Raw genomic sequence first — 26174 nt, forward strand, 5'->3', positions numbered from 1 at the left:
GGCGCGGCTCGGCGGCGGTTGGCGGGGGCCGGGCCGCTTCCTGCGGCTGAGGAGGCGCTCGGGCGGCGCTGCGGGACCGCGGCTCGGCGGCGGCGAGGAGCCCGCGCCCGGCGTGAGTGAGGCGGCTCGGCGGGCCGGGGGGCGCGGGGTGGGCCGGGCGGCGCTGGCCGGGCCCTGCCGCGGGCTGGGGCAGCGTGGGCTCCGCGGCACGGCTCGGCCGGGCCGGGCTCGGGGTGGCCCTTCGGCCGGGCCCGGCGGAGGGGAGCGGTGCCCGTCCCGCAGGAGCTGCCGCCGGCAGAGCCGAGTTGTGCCGCGGGCTGCAGGGCCGGGCTTCGCTGGCAGAGCCGCCCCTGAGCCTGTTGCTGCCCCGCGGACAGCGCGGTTTAAATGTCTTTATTTTGGGTGTATATGTGTGTGCGTTTTCTCCTCCTCCCCGGCTTTCGGCGTGGGTTTAAGGGGATTAAAGTGATGCAATCGGGGGGCTAAGAATAGCCTGCTCCACGCTGCCGTGCGTGTGCGGAGCGCGCCGGGGGCCGCTCGGTGACTCGGGACAGCCCCGGCGGGCTCGGTGCAGCGCGGAGCTCGCCTCGCAGCTGCTGTGCGCTGCCCTGGCCGCGAGGAATTGCCTGTCTTTATTTGAAGGGAGCTGCGAACCTGAGTAATTTACAAGTGTAGCAGACAGCAAGTCTGAGCTTATTCCTCATCAGCTAGCTCCGCTGGTGTGTCTGGGATAATGCTCCTAGAGAGTGCTGCCTGTGAAATAAGGTTCTTCTTCACGTAGCTATAACAGTTCTGTAGTTCAATTTAAATTGTGCCAAAAGTATTTTGCTTATTGTTGGATGCAGGGTCCCAATCTGACAGTCCCAGTCTTCTGAAAATGATCTTGCTTTTCCTAAATTTAGGGTTTTTTTTTTCTCTTGTGAATGCTACTTGTGTTTATTTTAAGGTTTAATTCATTCTCATTCTGTCATTGCTTTTCCCATAGTTCAGTGGTTTCCCGTTTCTCTCCCGTTTCTGGAGGGGTAGAAGGCTGTGACTATCAGTGTGGAAGCAGAACACCTTTCTGTTCTTTTAATAGATTTTTTTTTTTTTTTACAAAAAGTTAGGCTTATTGCTTTGAATAATAATTGAATTAAATGTATTCCTAAGTGAATAGCTATCGAAAATGAAATTGGGGCAAGTGATGCCCTTGTAAAAAGGGTTAATTTACATTAGAATTAGAAGTTAGTGGTTGAATATGAAAGGCCTGTGCAGTTTGCAACTGTTATTACTCTCAGAAAATGAATATTTGGAGTGGAAGTGTAGAGAGCGTCAGGCAGCATCATTCATCTTTGCAGATGTAGTAGCATTATTAGCATCCCTCTTACCTCTGGGGCACAGTTATCTTCAATTTCCAGACACAAGTTTTATCTTCTATCAAATTCTGGCTCTGCAGTGTAGCTGGTGAGCAGCGCTGTGCTGTTTATTAGGTGCCAGCCTGCCTTAAATCTCTGCTAAATGTGTGAGGCAGAGATACCTCCTGGCTCTGAGCAAGGAGTGACAGTGAGCACCCTGTCACTTCTGATATTTTTCCCTTTGGTAGAACAGTTTTAAGAATTCAGAGGCAGGCAGTTTGCTTACTTTATAATGTGTGTGTTCTGTTTGGTAAGGAATCTTTGTGCAGCCGTGGTGAAAATATTTTTAATGCTGGTGGTGTTTTCTTCTGCTTTATTCTCTGCAGTCCAGGTGTTGTTAATCTGGGCTGTGAATTTATAACTGGATAAGAGCTAAAAGGCACATTGGGATGTGGTTGCGGGCAGCTCTCTTCTCTTAGAGGGAGACTGAAGAGGGGAAAGGAGGTTCTTTTTAGTTGAAAATGGTTGGTTTTCTTAGTTTTTGCAGAGGTGGGGTAACTGAGAGGTGTTTTAAAAGATTTTATTCTATTATCAGTCTCGATGAATAGTAAGACGCAAGAGATGTAAAACTTAACACCATTCTGTCAGAATACCAAAAAGATATCAGCTAGTTTGTAGAGACAGAGCCTAGCAAGGCATTCCCTCACAAATTAAAAGTAACCCATAGGAAATCACCTTTTTTTTCTCTCTTTTTTTTTTTTCTGTTGGATCAGGTCTTGAAGTGTAGGGTGAAGGTTTCTCTTCACAGTGCATGGACGGAAAGCCAATGCGCAGGTAAGACACAAAAACAATTGTTTCTTCTCTTCCCCAAACAGCATAAATCATGTGAGTTGGTTTGCTACGTGCCTAGACTGTAAAATGTTGTGTGGTTTTGGATTTTTTTTTTTTAAAGCCTGGCTATGGGGAATTGGGAAATAAATCATTCCTCTTTAGTCCTTTCTTAAATGTATTTAGCTTTCAATATATACAAGACCAGATGTCTTTAAGGAAGAGTATGGAAAACAAGTTTCTGTAGTTCTCCATCCCCTTTTCCACTTCCCCCATTTACTGTCATATTTTAAATTCAGAGTTTAATTACTTAGGTATTAAAGCTGTGGAAAATAAACTGCTTAGGAATAAATTTAAACTTGGTTTCCAAGAGGCATTATTTTTCCCTTAACGAAAGAAGTTTGGTGAGGTCTTGGGTGAAAAGGAGATTTCCTTTTCTAATTGTGGATGCCAGCTGCCTTAGTTCTAATGAGCTGGAGATGCAGCTGAAGTTTAATTCAGGAGAGTTCTTGCTGTGGTTGTGTCAAAAACATTCTCTCTCATATTGGGAAAAGTTGTCACAGTCGTTCAGCATGATGACAGGTTTGCAAACATGGTTCCCTGCTAGTTCTTGTTGATTTTCCTTGCTTGATGGCAATCCCACAGCAACATTTAACAGTAGATACATTTCTGCACATGATACAGGCTGTGTGGAAGCAAAGTTGCCTGAAGTTCTTCAGCTCTAAATGAATTGGAGAGAACTTGGGCAGCTTGCTTGTTCTGTTTGTGCTCTTTGGGATATTGAAAGAAGGAAAACTTTATTGCGGGTGAATCTGTAAACACTCGTGTAAGGGAAAGCAAGGCTCTTAACCATAGATTAATATATAGAGCATTCTTAGCCACAGAAACCATTAGCCTGGGTTCTGTGTAAGGAGGCAAGAAGAAAGTAGTCACTTAAACCCTTGAAGAATGGCACAATGCTGATTTAATTAAATTAATTTTAATTAATTTAATTTGCTGTGCCGCTGCTGCAGCTCAGCAGTGAGTAAACCTGGGACATGACAGAGGCATCGCTGAGCCTGGGTGTTGTGCTGCATTTTCACCAAGATAAGAAATGTGGTTTGGTCAATGAGGAGCTGTATGTGACTTTTGCAGTGAATTCCTTTTCCTCCAAGATGGATTAAATAGCAGATGGGCTCTCTTTCATTGTAGCTCTCTTCAGGAGAGTTTGTTTAAATCTTAACCAGCTTTTTAGGTTTTGATGTTGTGCTCCATTTATCAAGATGCTTTGGCAGAATGACATAAAATTGGTGACTAGCTTGGCTTGTGTTCTTGTTTTCTCCTTAGTTTTTGTGTTCCTGATGGGGAAGTTGAGGTTCTAAAGTTGTTTCTGTGCCTGCTGTTTTCTGTGTCACACCGAGACAGAGAATTCACGTGCTGGAATTTGTGTGTCTGTGGGTTTGTGGCCTTTGACTTGCTATTGTGGAAGTTCTGGCTGCCACTCAGTTTTAGTTTTTGTGGTGGGCAGCAGCACAGAGCTGAAGAAGTGGAGGTTTTTTATTATTGCTGCAGCCTGGCCTGACACACATCTCTGCTGTGAGCTGTGGACTCCAGTTCTGGAATACACTCGTCTGCTTTAAGGGCCTCAGTGTAGCTTGTTAAAATTTCTGTTTGTTCTCCTCCTATTGCATGTCTTAGCAGAAAATGATAAAAGATTCCTGATTGGATTTTGGGCAGAGATCTTCCTATGAACTCCAGCTATGCAGATGGCAGAGCACTTTCTTTTATCCTTTTACTCAGGGCTCTGAAGCCAATTTGACACCCCCGTGTGAGGGTTGTGGTAGGTCCTGCACAAAGGAGGGAGTGGGGCTTGGCCAGTAGTGGGTTAATAAACACAGTGAGATGGTATCAAATGTGTACAGCATTCAGAGGGGAGGAGGAACAGCTCGAACAGACAAGGAATTCCAGCTATTCCTGTCAAGATTATAGCAGGGAACACAGAATTGCTGCTGCAAACAGGATTTACCTTGCATTAGGAATGAAGGGGTGGTTGGGGCAGGCTGTTCTTGCTCACTCTCAGGGAGTGAGAGAATGTAGCTTTCCTGAGGGGAAAAACAAGGCAGCAGGGACCTCTGAGTGAAGGGCATGGTCCCACAGCACCCAGACAAGGAGGGCAGAGCAGATCTGATGCCAGGGCCAGACAGGAGTCCTGGACTCCTCAGGCAAATAGGGGTGAGGAAGGAAGCAGGGAAATCAGCTCAGGATGAGTGGGTGCACAGTCAGCTGCAGAGATATCTTTTACATAGCTCAGGCAGGAGGGCTTGAGCAGCTCCCAAACAAACTGGAGAAGCTCTCCCAGCTCTTCCTCACCCAGCTTTTCCTGGCAGCCTTTTCCCAGCTTACAGCAGTGCTGGATCAGAGCAGGCTTGAGCAGCCAGACCTGGCAGGAAGAAGGAGGCTTCAGATCCTGGTCCTGCACTCAGGAGTTATCCAACTACCTGGACATAGCTCTTGCCCGAAACAAACTACAAAAGGCTCAGGAAGGTTTCTGTAAGGCTGCAGTAATGACCTCCTCTTTCAGAGTATGGGCATCCTCAGTTTCACCGTGACTGGGATGTTTTCCTCAGTCAGGGTGAAATTGAATTTTCTGGGCTTGCTCAGTAAAATTCAAACCAAGCAATATAAATAGGGGCAAATACACCAGGTCCTTGCTGGTTTCCTTTTGTGTAACGTAAAATAGTATTTCAGTCAGGTTTATCTGCTTGTTTGCATAACTTTGTTGAGAAAACTTACTGGAACCTTGCTAGCTGGGCAAGAAAATGAATCTGTGGTATTTTTCCTGATAATCAGACTTCTGGCTAACTTAATGTCTTGAGTACTGATGCCACAATAAAGCATTTCCATTTACTTGGTTGGCATGTTGTGGTGGTGACTTCTGTTGCCAAAGGCTGGGCCAAATCAGTGGCCCTTGTTCTTACAGCTTTGTAATGAGTATAGGAAATATTTATTAATTTCAAATCAAAGCATTGACAGAAATCACTACCCATTTGGTTTGTTATTTTTATTTGCTACTAAAATCTCTTGCCTCTGAAATCCACTCCAGCAGTGTATGATTTTTGGATTTCAGTTGATGTTTTTAGCCTGAGATGCGTGTTTCATAAGCCTTAGGTCAGCCCGTTGTTTTCTGCTGAATTGTGTTAAAGCCTGTTTGTAATCTTGTGCTAAAACACACATTGCTTAAAAAATGCAGATTTGAAAGTTAAGATGCCCTTACAACGGCATGGGAGAGAATTTTCCCTAGGTGTGTGTTATTAGGTATATTTTTGAACTTTGGTAGGAGCTGCTGTAAGGATGGATGTCTCATGCATGCCCCTGTTAATGAATGAAATTTTGGGCATTAGTGGAATAAAATGGAGGCAGAGCAGCCTGTTTATTTAGCTGAGTTCGTGTTGCAGACTGCCTGTGTTCCCATTTGTACTTCTCAGCAGTGTGCTACAAAAACTGATCCTTTGTCAGCCCTTTATTAATCCCATTGTATTTGCTGATTTCCCCAGCCCTGCATTTTGATGGAAGCTAATCCCAGAATATCTGCATAGCTGGGTGTGAATGTTTTATCCGGGCACACACACGCATTTCCTCTGGATCCTCAGCCCTCCTTAATCACCCAGGCTATTCAGGAGCAGCTCTGTGTGGAGGGAGGCAGCTCCCCTGCCATGTGAGAATCAAGTGCTGCCTTCTGTCTTTCACACCTCTAAGCTACTGACTCATCATTTCATTCTCTGTGCATATTTATGCATAATGCACACAGAATGCAGTGGAATTACAATCTTTGTGGAGACACGAGCCAGCAGACGCGTCCTTTAAATTCACACCTCTGTGCCTGCGTGTAGCAGCAACCCACCAGCTTCACATCAAGCATCTGGGTTGATCCAGCTTGGAAATTCTTAAGCCAATTGATCACTGGCTTCTGTTCCACCCAGAGATAAGTTATGGATGAATCAGGAACGTTTGGTTGTTACTCTTTTTTCCATCCATTCAGTCTTCTTTAATCATTAACCAGCACTTTCTCCCCAGGAGTAAGGAGGCTGGGTACAATGCAGGCTCTCAGATAAATGCTGGTGGGAGCAATTCAGGAATGACTTCAGTTCTTACTGACCAGCCACCTTTTCAGTGAGTTAAAGATGTGTTTGGCAGGGCCTCATTTGAGCAGAAAAATCCTGATCTGCCCTGGCTGGGAAAGGCAAGGGCTGCTGCCTAAATCTGGCCAAGTAATCCTGTGGCACGAGGGTACATCCCATTGCCCTGTGTTGGCAGGGAGTCTTGGGCTGTGGGATTGGCAGGAGTATTTTGTGTTTCTTCTGGCAGCATCGCCTTAATCTAATCTGTCTGTGCTTAGAACCTGTGCCACTCTTAGATCTGCTTTAGGGCTGTTTTTAGTGGGAGATGAGGAAAACCTACGAGTGTGACAGAGGGGTTGTGTGCTTTCCAGAAGGATGCCCTGTCCTGGATGTGCACCATCTCTTCTGAGCTGTAGCTACATGAAATGGGTTTTTATTTGAAGAATGCTTCTTCTGTTCTTTGACTGGTAGCCTGGTCAAGACAAACTGTCCAGAACTGTAGTAGCATGTGTCTTAAAAAAACTCTTATTGTGTTCTTTTTTTCCTTCCAAGGGTTGGTTTGACATAGTTCAAAACACTTAATGCACAATAAAATCGACTTAGCTTGCTTAGCAAGAGCCAAACTACAGGGGAATGTTGGTCACCACCTTTCTCCATCTTTTGGTAGAGGGATTAAATTACTTACCTTCTGGCCTTGGCTGCTAAGGACTGTGAAAATAAGCCAATTAGGTAAATTAATCTCAGCCGAGGTTTCGCGGGGTTTTTGCAGGGGTACCATTAATTGTGGTGGGTGTGTGTTGCTGCAAGGAGAGTTTAGTTTATGCATTGTTTGTGAGGAACTTGGCAGAGCTTCGAGAATGATTGTCAAACCCCCCAAAGGTGAATTTGGGTTGTGAGGGACAGGAGTGGGTGGAGGAGAGTGAGAGGCAGTGTAAGAGCAGAAGGATTTGTCAGAGGTGTCAGGGAAGCAGAACGGTGATGGATGTAAAAAAGATGGAGCAGGGGCAAAAATCCAAGGCATTTAAGGTGCAGAGGCTGAGCAGGAGCAAGCAGTAAAGCCCAGAGCCCAGAGGGGACCCCCAGCTGGATCTGTGTACCCAAGATAGGAGGAGGAGGTAATGGCCTAAAACATCTGAATATGACGATCAAGGAGAGGGTGTGGAGGGAATGGGAAAACAGGCTAAGATGCAAGTAAATAATTTGAACTACTGCAGAGATTGGTTTCCCAGTGCTTAGAAAGTGCATTTGACATAATAATGAGGGGAAAAGATGTGAGGTGTTTTTTTTTTAATTCTTTCCTTCAAGCCTGCTGCAAATTACATTGAGCCATGGCAAAGCCAAGCTTGATTTCTTTTTAACTCTTAATATGAATGGTGAGGTAATGACAGCTCACAAATGCCAGTGGACCAGGGAAAAACTAGTAGTGGGCCAGCATGTTTTGGATCTTTCAGTACATCTTCAATGGTCATAAACCATCAATATTCTGATATTTTGCCCAATGTCCTTTAATTGCTCTAAGTGGTGGTTTTCCTTTGATATGGGAAGAGCACGTTCCTCGTTTTTCCTAATTGCATCTGAAACTGGGAAGATAATATGTTTCCTCTCTGTACCTGTAACTTAGTTTATGTATTCTTAAGTGATTCTTCACCTCTAAAGTTACCATCCTGACTTCCTGTTCTGCCTTTTTTGGTAGGTTGATAGTGGTGGATACTTGTTTTATCTTTTTCCTGTTTGGTTTGATTTAGGTTTGCCTGCCTTCTGCCATTCTTGGGGAAGATTAACCTTTTGACACGTGTCAGGGAGAGTGGGTTGAGTCAGGAGACTCCGTAGTTCAGAAATAATTGAAGAGGTGATGATTCAAATGGGTATTCTGTGAACCTGAGAGATGCTCGTGGTTGTCTGCAGGCCATCTTGAGCTCCTGAAGTGTGTGTGACAGTGTGTGTTCAGACATTACAGTGATGAGTGACCCCATTAAAAACGTAGGTGGAACAGAGAAGTTTGGTTAAATCACATAGCTGGAACTCTTTGCAGTCGAAATCCATCTCCACCTCTGTCAAAGAAAACTCCAGCACTTGACAGTGGGCAAGTCAGCTAATCTGTGCTTTGAGTCACTCTGAAATGGGGATAATGTGCCTTTACCACACAAGGCTATGGTGAGGTTCAGCTCATAAATATGTATGTGTAGCTGGATATTACAGCCGTGTGTCATAGAAAGCCTATAAAAATAGCAATAAATAGAAGCCTGCTGCAAGTTGGCATTTGTTTACTTCTAAGCAAGCTTTGCTTGGAGATGGATTCCTCTTTCATGTGGTCACGTGCTTGTTTTCACATCCCGCCGTGGACTTACGGGCACGGCTCGGCGCGAGCCGCGGAACTTCGGATCCCGGCTGGCTCTGGGATCCCTGACCATGGTGCTGTATTTGTATCTCCTGCGCTGCAGGTGTGCCAGCACTCGCCCAGGAGAGACCGGAATGGACGTGACCAGCCGCTGCACCCTCGGAGACCCCAACAAGCTGCCCGAGGGGGTGCCGCAGCCCGCGCGCATGCCCTACATCTCCGACAAGCACCCCCGGCAGACCCTGGAGGTCATCAACCTGCTGAGGAAGCACCGGGAGCTCTGCGATGTGGTGCTGGTAGTGGGGGCCAAGAAGATCTACGCCCACAGGGTGATCCTGTCGGCCTGCAGCCCCTACTTCCGAGCCATGTTCACCGGGGAGCTGGCGGAGTCGCGGCAGACAGAGGTGGTGATCAGGGACATCGACGAGCGCGCCATGGAGCTGCTCATCGACTTCGCCTACACCTCGCAGATCACTGTGGAAGAGGGGAATGTCCAGACCTTGCTGCCAGCTGCTTGTCTTCTCCAGCTGGCTGAGATTCAGGAGGCTTGCTGTGAGTTCCTCAAGAGACAGTTGGACCCTTCCAATTGCCTGGGCATCCGGGCTTTTGCTGACACTCATTCGTGCCGTGAGCTGCTGAGGATCGCTGACAAATTCACACAGCACAACTTCCAGGAGGTAAGGAGCTGACATGCTGGAATTGTGATGTAAAATGCATCAACGTGGCCTGTGAGAGCTTTCAGCAACTCTCATTTTGTCCTTTTTTCCAAATCCTGCCTGTTCACCTGCTCTGTGCCCTGATAGTGATGGTTGCCAGTGATGGGACCCATAGTGATGGGTGCCAGACGTAAAGTGGGGAAGAAAGAGGAGAGAGGTGGCAGGACTGTGTTGTACCAGTGGTTTGTATATGATGCACAGCAGTTCTTCTCTGAAAGGTGTGGGTGAGTGCTATGTGGGAGGCAAGGCCGTGGGTGCAGGTGGATTTGGCATTGTGCAGGCAGGACAGATTCAATGGTTTGACATTCCACTCCTCTTTCAGAAATATTCTGGATTCTGCATGGTTGGGGGGGGGGTGGGCGGGCAGGTGTTAAAAGTAAAGACAACACAGCAATAAAACCCCAAAAATTTGATGTTGAGCTCTGGGTTTGGAAAAGTGGATGTTTGGGGGAGTGTGAGGCTGCCTCAGGAGAGTGTTCAAATCCCTGGTTGCAGCAGAACTAGAGTTTTGCATCTATTATTCAGCAGAAGCTGTCTGAAAGTAATTCAGATGTGTAATATTGTAGCTGACCTTTATAAATTCAAGTTTCTCATCCTTTGTTAATTCTGCCTAGATGATTTTTTGGTGAAAAAAAATGCCAGCAGCTGGTTCAGAGAAGGATCAACATAATAATTAAGGATTGTGTGAGCAATAGTCAGGGAAGAGTGGGTCTTTACTGAACTGCTGCAGAAAAATCTCCTCTTCCCACCAGCTTCACAGGGGGATCCTTTCCAAAGGGAGGAACTCCAGGAACTCCTGGTGATAATTTAGTTTCCCCAGAGAAGCAGCAGTCTGGAAGTGCTGTGAGTGATGGCAGCTTGTCTCTTCTTTTTTTTTTTTTTTTTTTTCTTCTAACATGCAAGAAGCAGGTTGGAATGATATTAATTTCAGTCAGGTAGTACTTAAGAAAAATCTGAGCAGGAGCAACACAACAGAACACAACCATTGGACACAGTGAAGACAATTCTTGGTATCTAACTGTGGATGCAACATCGGTTTACTACAAAAGCTGCAATTAAATACATCTTTTCTAACCAAATAGAATTTGCTGGTAAGATGAGGGTTGGTTTTTTTTGTAGAACTTGGTGGTTTCCCAAAGCCCGACATTTTAGCTGGCCACTTCATATTCTATGTGCTTGCTCTGCACTTCTTTTCTTCTGGACTTGTTGTTTTTTGGGTTTTTTTTAAGTGGGGGGGAGCAAGATGCTATCCAGATGGTTGTTTATTTTCAGTGCTCGGTTGTTTTACTGGTTATTAGATCTTGTTATTACATGAGTAGGGCATGCTTACAAGCCTCTTAAGAACATTTTAACAGCTTGACAGTTTTAAAATGTTTTAGCATTAATACATGCAGCTGGCTGTTAAGAGCTGCTTGCTATAGGCTTCTTTTCTTTTGCAGTCCCTTGAAGACAACTTTCTGTCTTCCTTGTCCCTGTTAAAGCACAAGAAGAAAAAAGAGAGAACATTCTTCCTCGAAGATGATGCAAATTATAATTGACTTGACTTAATCACAACCTCTGGAAAACTGAGACCTAGATTAGAGCACTATTTCTTTGGCCTGGCCAGGTTTTGTTGTCCAGTTCAGTGCCCCAGGAGTTCTGCAGCTCTTCATCCTTAACAATCACTTCTTTTGCTTCCACTGTTTCTCTGCAGACAGTGCCAGTGCTGCTGCTCCTTGGGATTGCATTCCATTCTGGCAGTATTTTCCATCTGGGGAGTGGCTTGGTGATCCCTGGGGGAAGCCAGGCACTTCTCTGTTTAACCATCCTCCACTGTGGAGGTTAAAAACTGATAAAAAATAAATAAAAAACTGATAAAAAATTTTGCCTTCCTGTGCGGAGGCTGTGTGATCACCGTTCCTCCAAGCTGGCAGAAAGGAACGTGAGCTGGGAATTTCCTAGGTGCCAATGTGAAATATTAAGCAGCAGGCACCAGGCCAACCCATACAGTTACTTTGAATGCAATTTGAATTGCTTCATGTCCTCTGCTGTGCTAACCTCTGCTTCTATTAAATTTTTATGTGTATTGCTGAATTACATCATTAACTTCTTGGTAAAATGTTTTTTCAATTTTTTCCATTCTTCCCAATTTAATTTGTTGCCTATAACCTCTAGTGGATTTTGTGCATATAATGTGAAATGGTTCTATTAACAACTCCACTGTACAAGAACAGCCTTTGTATTTTTTTTTTTTTTTGTCTCTTGACATTTGTGTGTAGGGAAAAATTATATTTATGGGTGGACAAGTTGCACTTTTATCAACAGACAAAAATTGCACTCTATATTGTATAGTCTGACATGAATTCTCTCTGTTTATAAAAGCACTGATGTTCAGGCATGCTGCAGAGGAAATGAAATCCAGACAGTTCTTGTCCACTAAGCACGTCAGTCAAATAGATCATTAATATTAGTCAGGTAATTATGAGTGTCCTGATAATTAAGCCAAAAAAAAAAGCCAAAACATTTAAAATAATGATTTGTTTTACTATGTAAACTAACAAGTTGCACAGTAGTAATAATTTGGTTTAAAGAAGTGCTTTGAATTTTGTGAGGCCATCAATGCAACTGGGTGTCCTGAGGCTCAAAGGGAGAGGCTGCATGAGCATCTTTAACTCGAGGATTTCCACAGCTGCTGTTTTCAGATTCTGCAGAAGCTGCATTTAGAAACCATCAGAGTAAAGTTTACTCATAAGCTTTGTAGGAGGAAGGGAGACTATGGAAAAAAGCTGATATAGATCTTTAATGACCAACCCAGTTCCTACTTAAAGGCTGAAGGAGTGTGTGGGCCAACCTTGCTGTGGCTCTTACTGTCCCCAAAAGCTCAGGGTGCCCAAGAACCAAGTTTGGTAACTGATCTCATTGTCCTCTTTGTTCTTTTTTCTGTTGTCAGTAACTGCATATTTGTTCAGTGCCCCTAAATAACTTCTTCAGGTAATTAAAAGGACTGCACAGCTGACTGCTGTTGAGATGATTGTGTCAAAGGGTGTTTTTCTTTAATTTATGCAGCAAATTGTGAAATAAATCACAGAATTCTAATGTGGTCGCAGATGATAAGGGCAAGCCAGCATTCAGTTATTTTCTGTCCCTGAACCTTTTGGAAATTGCAGGCTGCAGACTAGGAATGCTTGCAGGGAAGGCGAGCTGGCAGTTATCAGTCAGGCCATTTCTGCAGTTTTAATTTTGATTCTTGTACCTTTCCCCATCTCTCTGGTGTCTGTGCAGGAGCTGTGGTGGTGTGTGAGCTCCCAGGGCAGTCTGACTCACTCATGCTGTGTGAGCAGTCCCCCAGCAGCAGCCAGGGCCTCCTGAGAAACTTGGTTGCTATCTTGGATGCTGAAGGAATTAATGTGTTTGTCAGTGGCCTGACTTTCACAAGAGATCAGTCCTTAGGGGCTCTGGAGGCTCTGATTCCCTCTTTTTTGTGCATCTCGACTACTGCATGCTCCATGTGTATATTTAGAGCAAATGAAAGAGGCAGGATCAAATGAGTCTCCTGAAATATTTTCTGTTCTGCCACAAATCAGGCTTTCTGTGTTCTCTGCAATGCCTCTGGTAACTTGTTTGAGACTCTTATTTTTGTGCTCTGTTTTGCTTTCATTGTGAGTCTCTGCACTCCAGTGCTGCTTTTTAGTCACATATTTATTGCAGTTTTATTTCTGCTTTATGTATTAGACACGGCAAACGAGGAGGCTGATTTTAAAGAAAGGCTTTGTTTTTCCTGAATTCTGAAACCTGATTAGTGTGGTTTAACCCTTTAAATGTGTTAAAGGGTGTAGAAGGCATGCCCAACTGTAAGTGTCTTGTTGTGTTGCTGGGGGTGCTGTGTTCTGCCCAGTGCAGCAAACCCTTCACGTGTGTTGGTCTTGGAACTGATGGGGATTTGGCTTTTTACGGGTCACTAGTCCATGAAGTGCTGGAGTGAAGAATGGCTCTGATGCTTTGTCCTTTCTCCCTTCCTTTTTCCTCTGCCTTTCCCAGGTGATGGAGAGTGAGGAGTTCATGCTGCTTCCTGCCAACCAGCTCATAGACATCATATCCAGTGACGAGTTAAATGTGCGCAGCGAGGAGCAGGTTTTCAACGCCGTGATGGCCTGGGTGAAGTACAGCATCCAGGAGAGAAGACCCCAGCTGCCACAGGTCATCTTGGGCACAGAGGCATTCCAGGCTGCTTTATCCAGGGGGACAGGAATGAGGGATGGTAGGGTGGTGCCAGAGCGCTTCTGAATGATGTAAAGCCACCAAAATTCTCTCTGACTCCCACCTGTGGCTTGCACTGTCCCTTCATCTAGGCTGGCCAGAGCCTTCATTAGGGGATTTGTTGGATTGTTCATGGCTAGGACTTGCCAAACGAGCTCACTCCAGCAGTCTGTCCAGACAAACCTGCCTGCGCTGCTTGGAGAGTCGTATCAAAACCACAGTGGAGAGGAAAAGGCTTGTCTTGCTTTGCAGTGCTTCTTTAAGCTCTGCTGCTTGATTTGTGCCTCAGCCCTCATGATGTTACAGTGGAGCTTGTCAGAATGGTTTTGTTGGAATGTGATGCTTCATCTAAGCCAAGGCATTTCACAGAGCAGAACCCATTCTGACAAAGCTGTCAGCCCAAAGCCTCTGAAGTCTGGGGCTGGATGATCAAAAGAGGTGAGCATCTGCCTGCCTCACTGTTTCTGCTTTGGAAAGAGATGTTAAATGCAACTTTATTTACTGGAAAGCTTTTGAAAATGGTTTTAAGTAAACAAACCAAACTGGAAAAAGCTGCTCTTCTCAAGGCAGCTTTTAATGCTTTTATAACTGTTTGCCTCTCTATATGTGCTTGGGCCTTCAAATTCTAAACCCTTGTGAAAGATGTGTTGTTTCTCATTGTTCTTTACTCTGCAATACCACTCAGGTTTAAGAGAGCTAAATGCTTGATAAAACCACTAACTTAACTAGTGTTCAGACATATGTCTTGACATCTGTAATTTTCTAAAGATTTCCAGCTGTGACCTTTCAGCTGTTGATAGATCCAGTGGATTGTCCCTTTCTGAAAACTGATTTTCTGCTGGGTATCTAAACTGGGATATTGAAAAGGCAAATGTGCTGTGAGACAAGCTGCATTCAACTAAAATTCTGTTGTTTTCCATTTGGCTTCTTGCATCTCCGTGGGTATCTGTGTTTTCACCATAGGTGTTCTGGTTTGTGTTTCAGGTCCTGCAGCATGTCCGCCTGCCCCTGCTGAGTCCCAAGTTTCTGGTGGGTACAGTGGGCTCTGATCCACTCATTAAGAGCGATGAGGAATGCAGGTAAGTCTCCTCAGCCATTTACAGAATTGGATTACGTTGTCCCCTGAAACTGTGCTCATTTGTCACTGGTAAAATGGGTGATGCCTCACAATTTCGTCTTTGGCAACTGGCAGGATAGGAGAAGCAAGAAAAATTGTTTTCTATTTGCATAATAGTCACTGGTGCACCCTAGAAGTGGTTTTGTTCTTTCAAGTTTTCAGTGAAATGGCAAACTTTGAGTGTGCAGTTTGACTGTTGGTAAAAGACCTTTCAGTGTATTGATTTTCATTTTGCCTTTTTTTTTTCATCCCCTCTAGTCATGGCCTCTTATTGCAGCTTAGCTCTTGCATGGCTTTCATGATGATCTCAGTGGGATCTAAATTTGTTTTTCTATGTAGAATGTCTGCACTTTGATAGCTGAATTGGACTGTGAGATTAGAATCTGCTCTTTCCCACAAGGATAATGCAGGGTAGTTTTCCTTTCCTCCTTTTATGGTGTGAGTGTCACCTTTCTGGTTCTGCAGAGTTCCGAATCGTCCGCAAAGCACATGATCTATCTTGTGCGTATTGTAAAGAAGTTCAGGGCATAGGCTAAATTGTTCTCTTCCTAAATAAGCATTCGTACTGGGGGAATTCTACATTTGTAGAGGGAAGGAGGACTTTTTTGTTTTTGTTCTTTTTTGTTTTATTTGAGGGTTTGGAATATTAGGATTAGTCCGGGCAGCAAGTCATGAATGGATGGACAGTGTGAGCTGGACAGAGCTGATGGAGAAAATATTCATCAGAAGGGTACTATCTCCATCTATTGGTCATGTGTGTATTATGTATTTGTGAGCTTTCCAACTCCTGTTCTCTTCTGAGGCAAAACCACTGACTGTTCAGTTTTAGCTTGAGGCAGGCTGGGTTTTTCTTTTCTGCACAGTAAGCCTGACAAATCCCTTGTCATATATATTTTTTTTATCAGTCCTTTTATAGCAAGCTGTATCTATTATGAACTCTGGCCAAGCACTGGTGCTGGTTTGCTGCTGTCACTGTGTCAGTGGCTTGTAAACAACCGATGAGTATTGAGGTGACAGCGCACGTTTAACCCGAGCTGCTCACGCTCTTCTCGTGTGACTTGACAATACCTGAGGTGCATGACTAGTGCTGGATGCTCTTCCCGTCAGTTCTGACTTGCCCCTTCTCCCAAGACTGAGCTCTGGGGGTTAATATTTTCCTGTCTTGCACAGGGATCTGGTGGATGAAGCCAAAAACTACCTGCTGCTGCCCCAGGAGAGGCCGCTGATGCAGGGACCACGAACGAGGCCGCGCAAACCCATCCGCTGTGGAGAGGTGCTCTTTGCAGGTGTGTGTTCCTGCAGGTGTGTCTGTGGTGTCAGCAGGAGGTGGTGGAGGGTCTAGAGGAGCCAAATGAGGAGTGGCTGATGTCAGTTGGTCTGTTCCGCCTTGAGAGGAGAGCTCATCACGCTTTACAGCTTCCTCGTGACAGGGGAGGAGAGCTGGCACTGATCTGGGTTCTCTGGTAACCAACAGGAGAACCCGAGGGAATGGCCTGGAGCTGTGTCAGGGGAGGCTTAAGTTGGATATTAGATTAAGGTTCTTCACCCACATTAGAGTCTGGCACTGTAACTGACTTCCCAAGGCAGTGGTCACAGCACCAGGCCTGACAGAGCTCAAGAAGCATTTGGACAGCACTCCCAAGCACGTGGTGGGATTCTTGGTGCTATCCTGTGCCAGGCCAGGAGTTGGACTTTGATCCCTCCAACTGAGGATATTCTGATTCTATGCATTTTTCCCACTGGTTTAGGCCTGGAGACTACCAGGCAGGATTTTCTGGTGGTGGTATTCCCATAAAGTCTTCACAACCTATTTCTGATGTGACCTGTGCATTAATATTTGAAAGTTTGAGCTAACTTATGTTTGTTACTCGTGTGATTTCTTTGGTGCTGTGCATGCCACAGCATTTCCAAACTTCAGGCTCTTGAAAAACTCCTTCTATTTTATAATTACAAAGCTCAGAAGGAGCGACTTAGAGACGAGTCTGAAGGGGGGATTTGTGCCAGGAGCACAGGCAGTTTGTGAGCTCAATGAGTGTTTTTGTGACCCTGGTTTTGGTGTTTGGCTGCAGTGGGGGGCTGGTGCAGTGGGGATGCCATTTCCAGCGTGGAGCGCTATGACCCCCAGACCAACGAGTGGAGGATGGTGGCTTCCATGAGCAAGAGGCGCTGTGGCGTCGGGGTCAGTGTCCTGGACGACCTCCTCTATGCTGTGGGAGGCCATGATGGCTCCTCTTATCTTAACAGTGTGGAAAGGTAGGTCTCCATAAGGCCCCTGTGCAGTATTTCAGCTGTGAATGTTTAAACCTGGGTGCAACCTCTTAGGAATGAGTTCATTTTGCCATTTCCTCCTACCTTGCACACCCCTGGTGCAAAACACTTTGTGCTATGTTATCCCCAGCTTAATGGGACAAGCCAAAGCCTCTGGCAAAAGGAAGGAATCTCTAGGAGATGGGTCTGGGTGTGTTTTTGGAAGGAATGGTGTTCCTGGTTAACCTTCCTTGCAATTGCGGGTTTGTTTTTAGCGTTGTTGGGGAAGGTGAGGTTACAATGAGCATTTCTTAGATGCTTAGGGAAAGATCCTGGATTCTTTTTTTGTTAAGTGCCAACTTGAGAATTAAGAAACCTTGGCACGTAGGCAGAAGAAGGTAAATAGGTCAGTTTTAGGCCTGTGAAAGATTAAAGTCAAACAAGTTTTACCAAGCTTCCTGTTTCTGGGAGCTGCATAGGACTTCCCATGCCCGAAAGCCACATGACTCAAGCTCTCCTACTACTCTAAATCTTCGCCCTGTAACAAACCCAATGAGCTGTACAAATACTTCCTCCCACCTTGAGCCTCCCCTTCTTCCCACCTATCTCCTTGAATGCTCCCAACTTCCCAAATCGTGACTCTAGCGTTGTATCTCCTATGTCCTGCACTTTGGTATGCACTGTATTTCTTTGTCTCTGGATTCCCAAGTCCATCTTGTTCCTCCATATTTTATCTGCAAGTCCCAGTGCTGGCTGAGTTCCTGTGTGAACTGCAGGGAACAGAGCAGAGTTAACTCTGCTGCAAGTTACCACACGCCAGCCAGTCTCTCTCAGGAGCCTGAACCTTTGATCTCCAGCTTGATTCATCCCAACCTGCAGTTTGAACATCCCTGGAATAACGTGTAGGGGATGCATGTATCACTTCAGGGCTTTTATCCAGCTGACAAAGAGCTGTGCTGCAGTTGAAGCTCGGGATAGGCAAGTTTCACAGCCTTAGTAGAGCTCCCAAGCATGGGAGGGTCTGAAGCAGACCTAGGCAGGTAATTTTTGCTGTCTGGTGTGGTTTTTTCCCAGGTATGATCCAAAGACCAATCAGTGGAGCAGTGATGTGGCTCCCACCAGCACCTGCAGGACCAGTGTTGGAGTAGCAGTCCTTGGAGGTTACCTCTATGCTGTGGGTGGCCAGGATGGTGTCTCTTGTCTCAACATTGTGGAGAGGTACTTTGTTATTACAAAAAAAAACCCCAAAAAAGTGGGGCACAGCAAGAAAGAGGGTCTGTTGAGGGTGCAGCTGATGCAGACAAGCTGGAGAGGGGAGATAGGAACTGTACAAATCTTGCAGGGATTTTTGTTTGGAGAGAATAAAGTCAGTCTTCCTGCCCCTTTGTGAAGATGTCAGCACTTCACTCAGCTCCGGTGTTTATTCTTTTGCCAGGTATGATCCCAAAGAAAACAAATGGACTCGAGTGGCTTCCATGAGCACCAGGCGCCTGGGAGTGGCTGTGGCTGTGCTGGGAGGCTTCCTTTATGCTGTGGGAGGCTCTGATGGAACATCTCCTCTCAATACTGGTATGCCTTTTGCTGTCCCTTAGTCCCAGTCAGTGCTTGTCCTGGTCCTGGGAGCCTGTCACATCCCCAGATAGCTGTTGAATATCTCAGTGATCAGTTTGTGGAGTTTTTTCTTCTTTAAATATTATTTTGCCGTACAATAACTCACTCTCCAGACTTGTGAGCCCCTATTACCTGGTTGTGTGTCATATTTTTACTTTCTCAGTGCTTCATTTGGCAGTATGTCCTTAATACAAGGCTTTGATGTTTGCATAGGAGTTGCAAGCACTTTTTTTTTTCTTTTAAATTCCTGCAGCAGCTGTTTTTGCTGTAGGAAGGAATGTGCCAAAGGTAAAACTGCTGCAGATCAGTTTGTAGCATTGCCAGCTCCCTCTCCAGTGAAGATATGAGTACGGAGACAGGAGAGAGACTAGAAAGAGTTCTTGGGAAGAAAAGAGGGAACAAACGGGTTCATGGCTTTGGAAGAAAAGAGAGAACAAACGGGTTCATGGCTTTGGAACAAGAGAGAACAAACGGGTTCATGGCTTTGGAACAAGAGAGAACAAACGGGTTCATGGCTTTGGAACAGAGAACAAATGGGTTTATGGCATTTTTGGTGTGTGGAAATCGAGTCCAAAAGTGCTTTACCCACTGCCTGCCAACCCTGCTGACCCCACACCTTCCCTCCCTCCACAGTGGAACGCTACAACCCCCAGGAGAACCGCTGGCACACGATAGCCCCCATGGGCACCAGGAGGAAGCACCTGGGCTGTGCTGTGTACCAGGACATGATCTATGCTGTGGGAGGCAGGGATGACACCACAGAGCTCAGCAGTGCTGAGAGGTACAACCCACGCACCAACCAGTGGTCTCCTGTGGTGGCCATGACGTCCCGGCGCAGCGGGGTGAGTCTGAGTCTGATGCCTCAGGTTTTACATTTCATATTTTCTGAACATTGCTGCTGTTAGAAATGAAGGGATGGGGCTATTTTCCAACTAAGAATTATTTATTGCTCAGATAAATATCAGTCTCAGAGGCCATGAGGTTTTAGAGGAGGAAGTATTTGGCCATAGCTCAAGAGTAGTCACAAGTTTTGTTACAAGGCAATACAGAACTTTTTAACCCAATAGACAGTTGCCACAGAATTTATTTTGCTTTTCTAACCTATCACCTTTACTTCTGCTGTACTGTGGATACTTTTATCCAAGAGCTTCTGTCTCATTTGCACACTGTCATAACTTCTAAACTCTTAGCTTATTGTATACAGCCACACCCTTGCATTACAAACCCTTCACCATCTTATCAATACAGTTTCTCACTTATTTTAAGCATGTTCTTACAACTATGGAAACATAAGTTTATGATTTTTCTGCTTAATGTCTGTGTATTGTCTTTTTACATCAGTCCAAGCTTCTTCCAAGGCTGCAGGTCAGATCCTTCAGTGTCTGTGGAAGTTTCTGTTTTTCTGACTCCCACATTTTCCAGACTCTGTACTGCATTAGTTTATAACTCTGGACTTCATATCAAGTGTTGGCAGGTTCTCCTCACAGCTCAGTCACACAGAACAATCCTTTTCCAGCCCCAGAATCAAGGGCACCCTTGCAGCTCCAGGCCCAAAAAGTGCAAACAGCAGGGAATGGAGGAGAGCAGACTGGGAGGATGGGACTGCATCACCTGGAGCTGGAACTGGACAATGAACCCCAATGTGGAAATGGACCAAAACTGATAAAAGTGTGAAAACTCATGACCCAGGGTCCATCTTGGGTAGAGCCACGTCTGGGCTCTTGCACTGCCCAAGGTGTATCCTTTGAAGGCCTTTAGTAAATTCCTACTTTATTCTTTTAACACTGCCTACCCTCTGTTCTAGGTAGCCCCTCAAGGCATGAAGTGGGGCTTGGTGGGCTCCTCTGTGCCACATGTCACCGTGTGGGGACAGAGGGCTCAGGGTAGGGTGTCATTGTCACTCTTGTTGTGGGGAGAGCACACGGTGAAGTGTCAGTCTTCTCACAAGGCTCTTCTGCTTCCTCTGCATCTTTACCTCTGTGAGGGAAGAAGTTTGCAAAAAGCTCTCTAGTAAGACTTGAGGGTGAAGAGATAGCCAAATCACACCACAGACAGCTGTTTAGGATGGGGAAATGAGTCATTTGAGAGTGTTTTTAAATATTTTTGGGGCTTGTATGCAGTCAGCTAAGCCTGAAGCAGAGGAGCTTTTAGGTGACATAGCTGTACTTGGTATGAGATACTATTAAAGAATGTTATCAAATTAGTATACCTGGATCTCTCAGGATAAATTAGGAGGTGAAAACACCCCCTTGCTGAGAGGAAAAAGCTGGGAAACTGGGTTAGCACATGTTCAGATACATATTCCCAGCAGACTCTGATTGCCTTGAGGCATGTTTGGGTGAACAGGGCTCCTGGGCTTGCACTTAGACTGCTGCCTCTCTTCACTGAATGCTGTGAGTGACAGCAAGTTCCCATCCACTGCTGATTGTGGTGCTTTTTTGTGAACAATGGGTTACTGCAGTGTTTTCAGCAGTCATCATGGCTGGGGAGATGTAAATGGTATGGGTGTTTATCATTAGATATTGGATTATGTGGTAAAGAGAGGATGGGTTCTGTCTGTGTGTTAGTGTTCCAGTGTCTGGTGAGGCAAGTATGAATCACAGTTTGAGCAAGCACTGGTTTTGGAGGCAGAGAACACATTATTTATTTCTGTTCTCCAAGCACAGAGTGAGCTGTCCAACACTGTCCACTTTAGTTTCTCATTAGACAGTGACTTTTTATCAGCTGCTTCCCTATTTGCGTTCAGTAGAAACTGCTGAACACATGCAGCTGTATCTGCGGCTCTTCTGACTTCTTCAAAGCCAAAACAGGGACCATTTTACAATGTGTACCTTCCCTTTTCTCTATTATACTCCATGTTTTCCACTGGAAGTGATCATGTTTTGATGTTTCAGTGATTTCAAAGATTAAATAGGAAGTCTGGAGGCCAAGGTGCTTACAGATGGTCCAAGCCCCACCCTGAGAGGTTTGAGACCAGGGGCTTGCCTGTGGTTCTGCTATTTTAACCAAATGTTGTGGGCTGGTAGATATTCTTTCTTGGGGAAGAATTTCAGTCCAGAACATAATTTTTGTATGGAAAAGGTTTAGATTCTCATGTATTTATCATCACTCAGATGGTTCTACTTCTTGTAGCTGGCAATAAGGGGAACCCTCTGCTTTTTCTTTGAGAGATTCTCTAGTCTGAGATACACATTTAACTTTCAATGTCTCATTTTTAGGGTATTTTATTTGTGCCGTGCCCTAAAGAAAAAAACCCCAACCCTCTCCTGCAGACTGCCTTTCACCAAACATGGTTATTAAATAGTTTCATTAATATTTTCATTTTAACCCTTCTTTTCAGGACATCCCAGCTAAGTAGCTGCTGTCTGATGGCTGTTTTGCAGGTTGGCCTGGCTGTGGTGAATGGACAGCTGATGGCAGTGGGGGGCTTTGATGGCACAACGTACCTGAAGACCATTGAGGTGTTTGATCCAGATGCTAACACGTGGAGGTAACTTGAATTTGTGTGACAATCGAACAGTGAAATCCAGCTGGAGCTGTCCCAGGAAAATTAGGAATGTGGTACACACCATAACAGAGAAGTTGTGTGGGGTAAAACCATCACAACATTCCCATTCTGGCTTCTTGTCTTGCAAGAAGGAACCACATTTTGAAAAATATCCCAGTATGGCCCATCTGTTCATTTTGGGCTGAGTCTCTCCTGCATCCCAGTAGAACTGAGCTTGTCCTTAGCAGAAGGAACTCACAGCCACCATGTAGAATTTGGCCTGTTCACTTGCTTTCAGGCTGAGGCAGTGAATCCTTTTGGAGGAGCTGAAACACTTCAAGCACATGATGTTATTCCCCTTTAAATCAGCAGGATTCAGCCACTGAAAGAATCTCCAAACTGAGACAAATAGTATTAAATTGGTGATCAAAATATGTGCTGAGCAGAAAAGAAAGAGGAAAAATAGCTTTTCTAGTCATAACTATACCTGAAAACAATTGCTTGTGTTTTCAATTCCCAAATGTAATTAGTATAAAGTATCAAGCACCTGTGGCTATTTTTGCTGCTGTCATGATCTGACAAGGGTGGGGAGTAGAAAGAAATTAATGTCCTTATTCTTACTAGTGATCGTAGTAGTTTAACCCTTCACTGATAAGAATGGCTGTCATGAGCAGCAGTGGATGAATTTCCCCTGGTTTGGTGAGCCATGGACCCACAGGACCTTTTGAACTGCTGAGGAAACCAGTTGTGGAGTGGTACATACATTAGATTCCTTAGTGGAATGGTTTCAGCTACTCCCTGTGACAGTCCAGAGTTAGGAGTTACTGCCTGGCAGGCATTCACACAGTTTGGGAGATTATTCAAGGTATTATTAGCTTGTGGTTTTTTTCTCCATTGAACTCAATATAGGTGGCCAACTTCTGTGGTCTTCCCTTTGTTTTGTATCTTGAAGATATTTTTTATTTGTGCAGCTTGACTGAAAAAAGATTCTGCTGCAATTTGGCTTTAACAAAGCTGTTTGGAGAACTTGCTTCTCCTGTTCCTGCCAGCAGACTCCAGTGGCAAGGAGAGGAACATGCAGCTGGAATCTGTAGGGATCTGATGTCCCTATGAAATTCAGGCACCATTGCAGTCAGCAGATGGTGCTTGGGATGTTTTATATCTTGGTTGGATCAGCTGAATGTAGGGGTTTAGACATACATATTAAATTAGTTGAACTGGGAGGACTAAGCCTAGTCCTATGTTACCAAAACCTAGCTTAAGGTCAGCTACAGCCTACGAAGTTCTTTCCTGTCTTGCACATTACCAGACAGGGAGCAGGAAGTATTTATTTAACAGAAATTCGGTGTCAAATCAAGCAGCAGTTTCTGTTCTGAGAGAGAAAGGCACAAGCAAATACAGCTGTTTACTTATGAAGTGTGTAAGATGAGTGCTCCACAACCTCTTCTTCACTTTAAGCAGACATTAATGAAGGTAACATGGGCTGGTTCAGTATTTCCCATGGCAGCTCCCAAGGGTTGGTGTCCCCACGGAGGAGGGTGTGAGCCAGTGTGTGAGCCTGGAATATTGTCTCTGCAGGTTGCACGGCGGGATGAACTACCGGCGGCTGGGCGGAGGCGTGGGGGTTATCAAAATGACACACTGTGAATCTCATATATGGTAAGCTTCCAGAGGGAGGGAGTCCCCTGCCTTCTCATTCCTAGAAAAAAACTGAAGAGACTTGTTGACACTGGACCTCTTTGCAGCTCTAGTATGCACGGTCTAGATCCAATGTAACTCTGTCGGTGAACTCTTTCTATGGAATTATAAAAACTGACTTCTGTGAGAGTGTGCCCCACGGGAGACCACGTTGTCAGACTCCAGGGAACCACTGGACAAAAGTGGAAGTGTTGCTTATGTCCGTATTTTTTCTAAGTAGTTCTACATTTTTTGAATAAACCAAACTGTAACAGTTATTGTAGCCTAAAAGGATGCTGATGTAGAGCCTATACACTCTGTACCGGGAGTCTGGCCAGGAGGAGGGATTCCTGCTTTCCCTCCTGCTGTGGGAGCAGTGGATGTGGCAGCTGTTTGGTGGGCGAAAGAGAAAAAAAGTGATACAGAAAACATTGCTTTTGCCTTATTTACAGAGAGCTTCAAAAAAAAAAAAAAGTACTTGACCTGCAAGGTGCCACCTTTGCACAGAAACTTTTCTGTGCACAGAGTATATTTATTTTTTCATTTGATTTGTATCATGTATTTCCTTTGTATCGCTCACAGCGATGATTCCAGCTTTTTATATACATCTGTGTGCGCATATATATATATGTATTTTTTATATATATATATATATATGTATATGTGTGACTTGCATTTCGACCAGCTGGTGGTTTGGGCAGGGCTGTGTCCTGCCAGCTACTGTGGTTCCAACCCTTGTGGTATGATTGGGGGTCTCTTAGAGGACAGGAGAGCTGTGCAGATGGGTGCCCTGAGTATCTTTTCAGAACTGGAACTCTCATAGCTCAACTGAATCAGTGAAGTGCCCAAAAAGGGTGAGAGGAAAAGGATTTCAAGCAATGCCTTTTTACAGTACAAAAGTTCAGCTTTCCTCTCCTCTCCTCTCCCCTGTGTGTGAACCTGTGCTGGTTTGAAGGTAAACCAGCAGGGGAGGAATTAATCCCACAGAAACACCTTGTGAGAGATTTCAAGTCAGAGTTGCAATTCAATAGAAAGATGACAATAAATACAATGAACACAAAGAGTGGCTTAAAACCAGTCCTGTTGGAGTGATGGATGAGGTCTTGTCAAAAGCACTGGTCCTGTGGAAAGGCCTGGTCCTTCTTTGGATGTCCAGTGGTGGTTGTTGTGTCCAAGTCCCTAAACCCCCAGATCATGGGCCCTCAAAGCCAGGCAGGAATGTTGAATCCCTCCCCCAGAGCAAGGGATTTCCCAATGAAATGATGGAATCCTGAGTCGTAGGATATTTTGGGGAGTCCCTGATGGCCCATTGGCAGACATGACCCCCCCATTAGGCTGAGTGCAGCTGTCATTCTGTGAGGACAGAGAGAACACTGCACCCAGCTCACGCTGTTACAAAGGACCCACCACTAACAGGAATAATGCAGGAATAATATCAGTTCATCAGAAATAATGCAGGTGGGTGGGGAATACAGTTTGGCTACACCCACACTGGTACTTTATCCTGCAACCATTGGCAGAACCTAAATCCACCTAATTCTAGCTCACTTTTCAAAGCCTTTTTCCTCCTGTTGCCTGCTCGATAGCAGTTCTTGTCTGAAGCAGGGTGCAGCTATCATCTGTTAATTCTGACAGACACCCACTTCTTGTGTTCTTGCTGGAAGGGCAGACCCACAGCCTGCTCCTTCCTGCTGAAATAAAACCTCAGACCAGGCTCACCTCAGCTGCCCTCTTGCCCATGTCTGTAGAATTCCTGACCATGATGAATAGTGCCCTCCCTCTCTTTGAGTGTTTTTTGTGCAATTTGCCTGTGCATGGTTAGAGCAGGAAAAGGTGTGAGTTTCATTTAAGAGTTTGGAGGGGAAGGGCTGTTTTCTGGCACTGTGAATTAACTGTGGAGTCACCCAGGAGTAAGGGGAGAGCAGGGAAGAACTCAAGACTCAACAGTTCTGTTTTACTGTAATTTCTATTGAGTATGGAAGAATGACCTTTTGCACCTGATCTAACTGTGGACCTTACTAAATTCAATTTTGAAATAGAGGACTGTAAATTCTTGAGATGAAAAAGGCAGTGCTGACATCTTAAGTTCTTTAACTTCACTGTTTGATTCATGTAACTCAGACTTTAATGTGCTTGAATATAGTAAAAAACACACTAAAATGGGACATTAAAACTTTTTTTAAAGCCCCTTTCCCCCTAAAGGTCGGTATTCTTGTGTTTACATATAAAGATCATTTGCACCTTTACAAGGAAAACAAGTATTCTGTAAACAAATGTTTACATGTATCATTTATGCTTTTTTCTAGCATGAGTAACTTGTATAAATAGTGCTATCTTAATAAATTTCTTCTACGCTGTTCTTGGTTTGTTCTTTGGGGTGAAAGCAGTGGGGGGTGTTTTTCTGTGGTTTATATGGACAAAGATGCTGGAGGGGTTTTTTTCCCAGATAGATCCCAGTAAAAGAGGCTTAAAACTCTGCTCTTTCT

The 26174-nt window shown here is 45.0% G+C and overlaps 1 protein-coding gene across 3 annotated transcripts; it reads left to right on the forward strand.

Moving 5' to 3' along the window:
• On the forward strand, positions 1–26047 carry KLHL20 (kelch like family member 20). Of its 3 annotated transcripts, XM_038143987.1 has the most exons (13): positions 1–112; positions 2108–2168; positions 8701–9274; positions 13331–13489; positions 14534–14628; positions 15837–15952; positions 16736–16919; positions 17988–18131; positions 18349–18482; positions 19158–19366; positions 21908–22014; positions 23590–23670; positions 23757–26045. In XM_038143987.1, the coding sequence occupies exons 2-13, from the start codon at positions 2146–2148 to the stop codon at positions 23785–23787; spliced, it is 1857 nt and encodes a 618-aa protein (XP_037999915.1). In that variant the 5' UTR covers positions 1–112; positions 2108–2145; the 3' UTR covers positions 23788–26045. The 3 variants fall into 3 exon arrangements, with proteins under 3 accessions (XP_037999915.1, XP_037999916.1, XP_037999914.1); XM_038143988.1 differs by having other exon boundaries at positions 23590–26047; XM_038143986.1 differs by lacking the exons at positions 1–112; positions 2108–2168 and having other exon boundaries at positions 8654–9274.
• Positions 26048–26174: the final 127 nt, after the last annotated feature.

This window comes from Motacilla alba, chromosome 8 (assembly GCF_015832195.1).
Source record: "Motacilla alba alba isolate MOTALB_02 chromosome 8, Motacilla_alba_V1.0_pri, whole genome shotgun sequence".
In the NCBI taxonomy this organism is placed as follows: domain Eukaryota; kingdom Metazoa; phylum Chordata; class Aves; order Passeriformes; family Motacillidae; genus Motacilla; species Motacilla alba.

What these genes read in the sequence shown, in the direction of transcription:
- KLHL20 (XM_038143986.1), top strand. Translation starts at nt 8,669, where the DNA reads ATGGTGCTGTATTTGTATCTCCTGCGCTGCAGGTGTGCCAGCACTCGC. An exon ending in GAAGACCCCAGCTGCCACAG is followed by an intron (nt 13,490 to 14,533) that starts GTCATCTTGGGC and finishes TTTGTGTTTCAG; the next exon opens with GTCCTGCAGCATGTCCGCCT. An exon ending in AAGAGCGATGAGGAATGCAG is followed by an intron (nt 14,629 to 15,836) that starts GTAAGTCTCCTC and finishes TGTCTTGCACAG; the next exon opens with GGATCTGGTGGATGAAGCCA.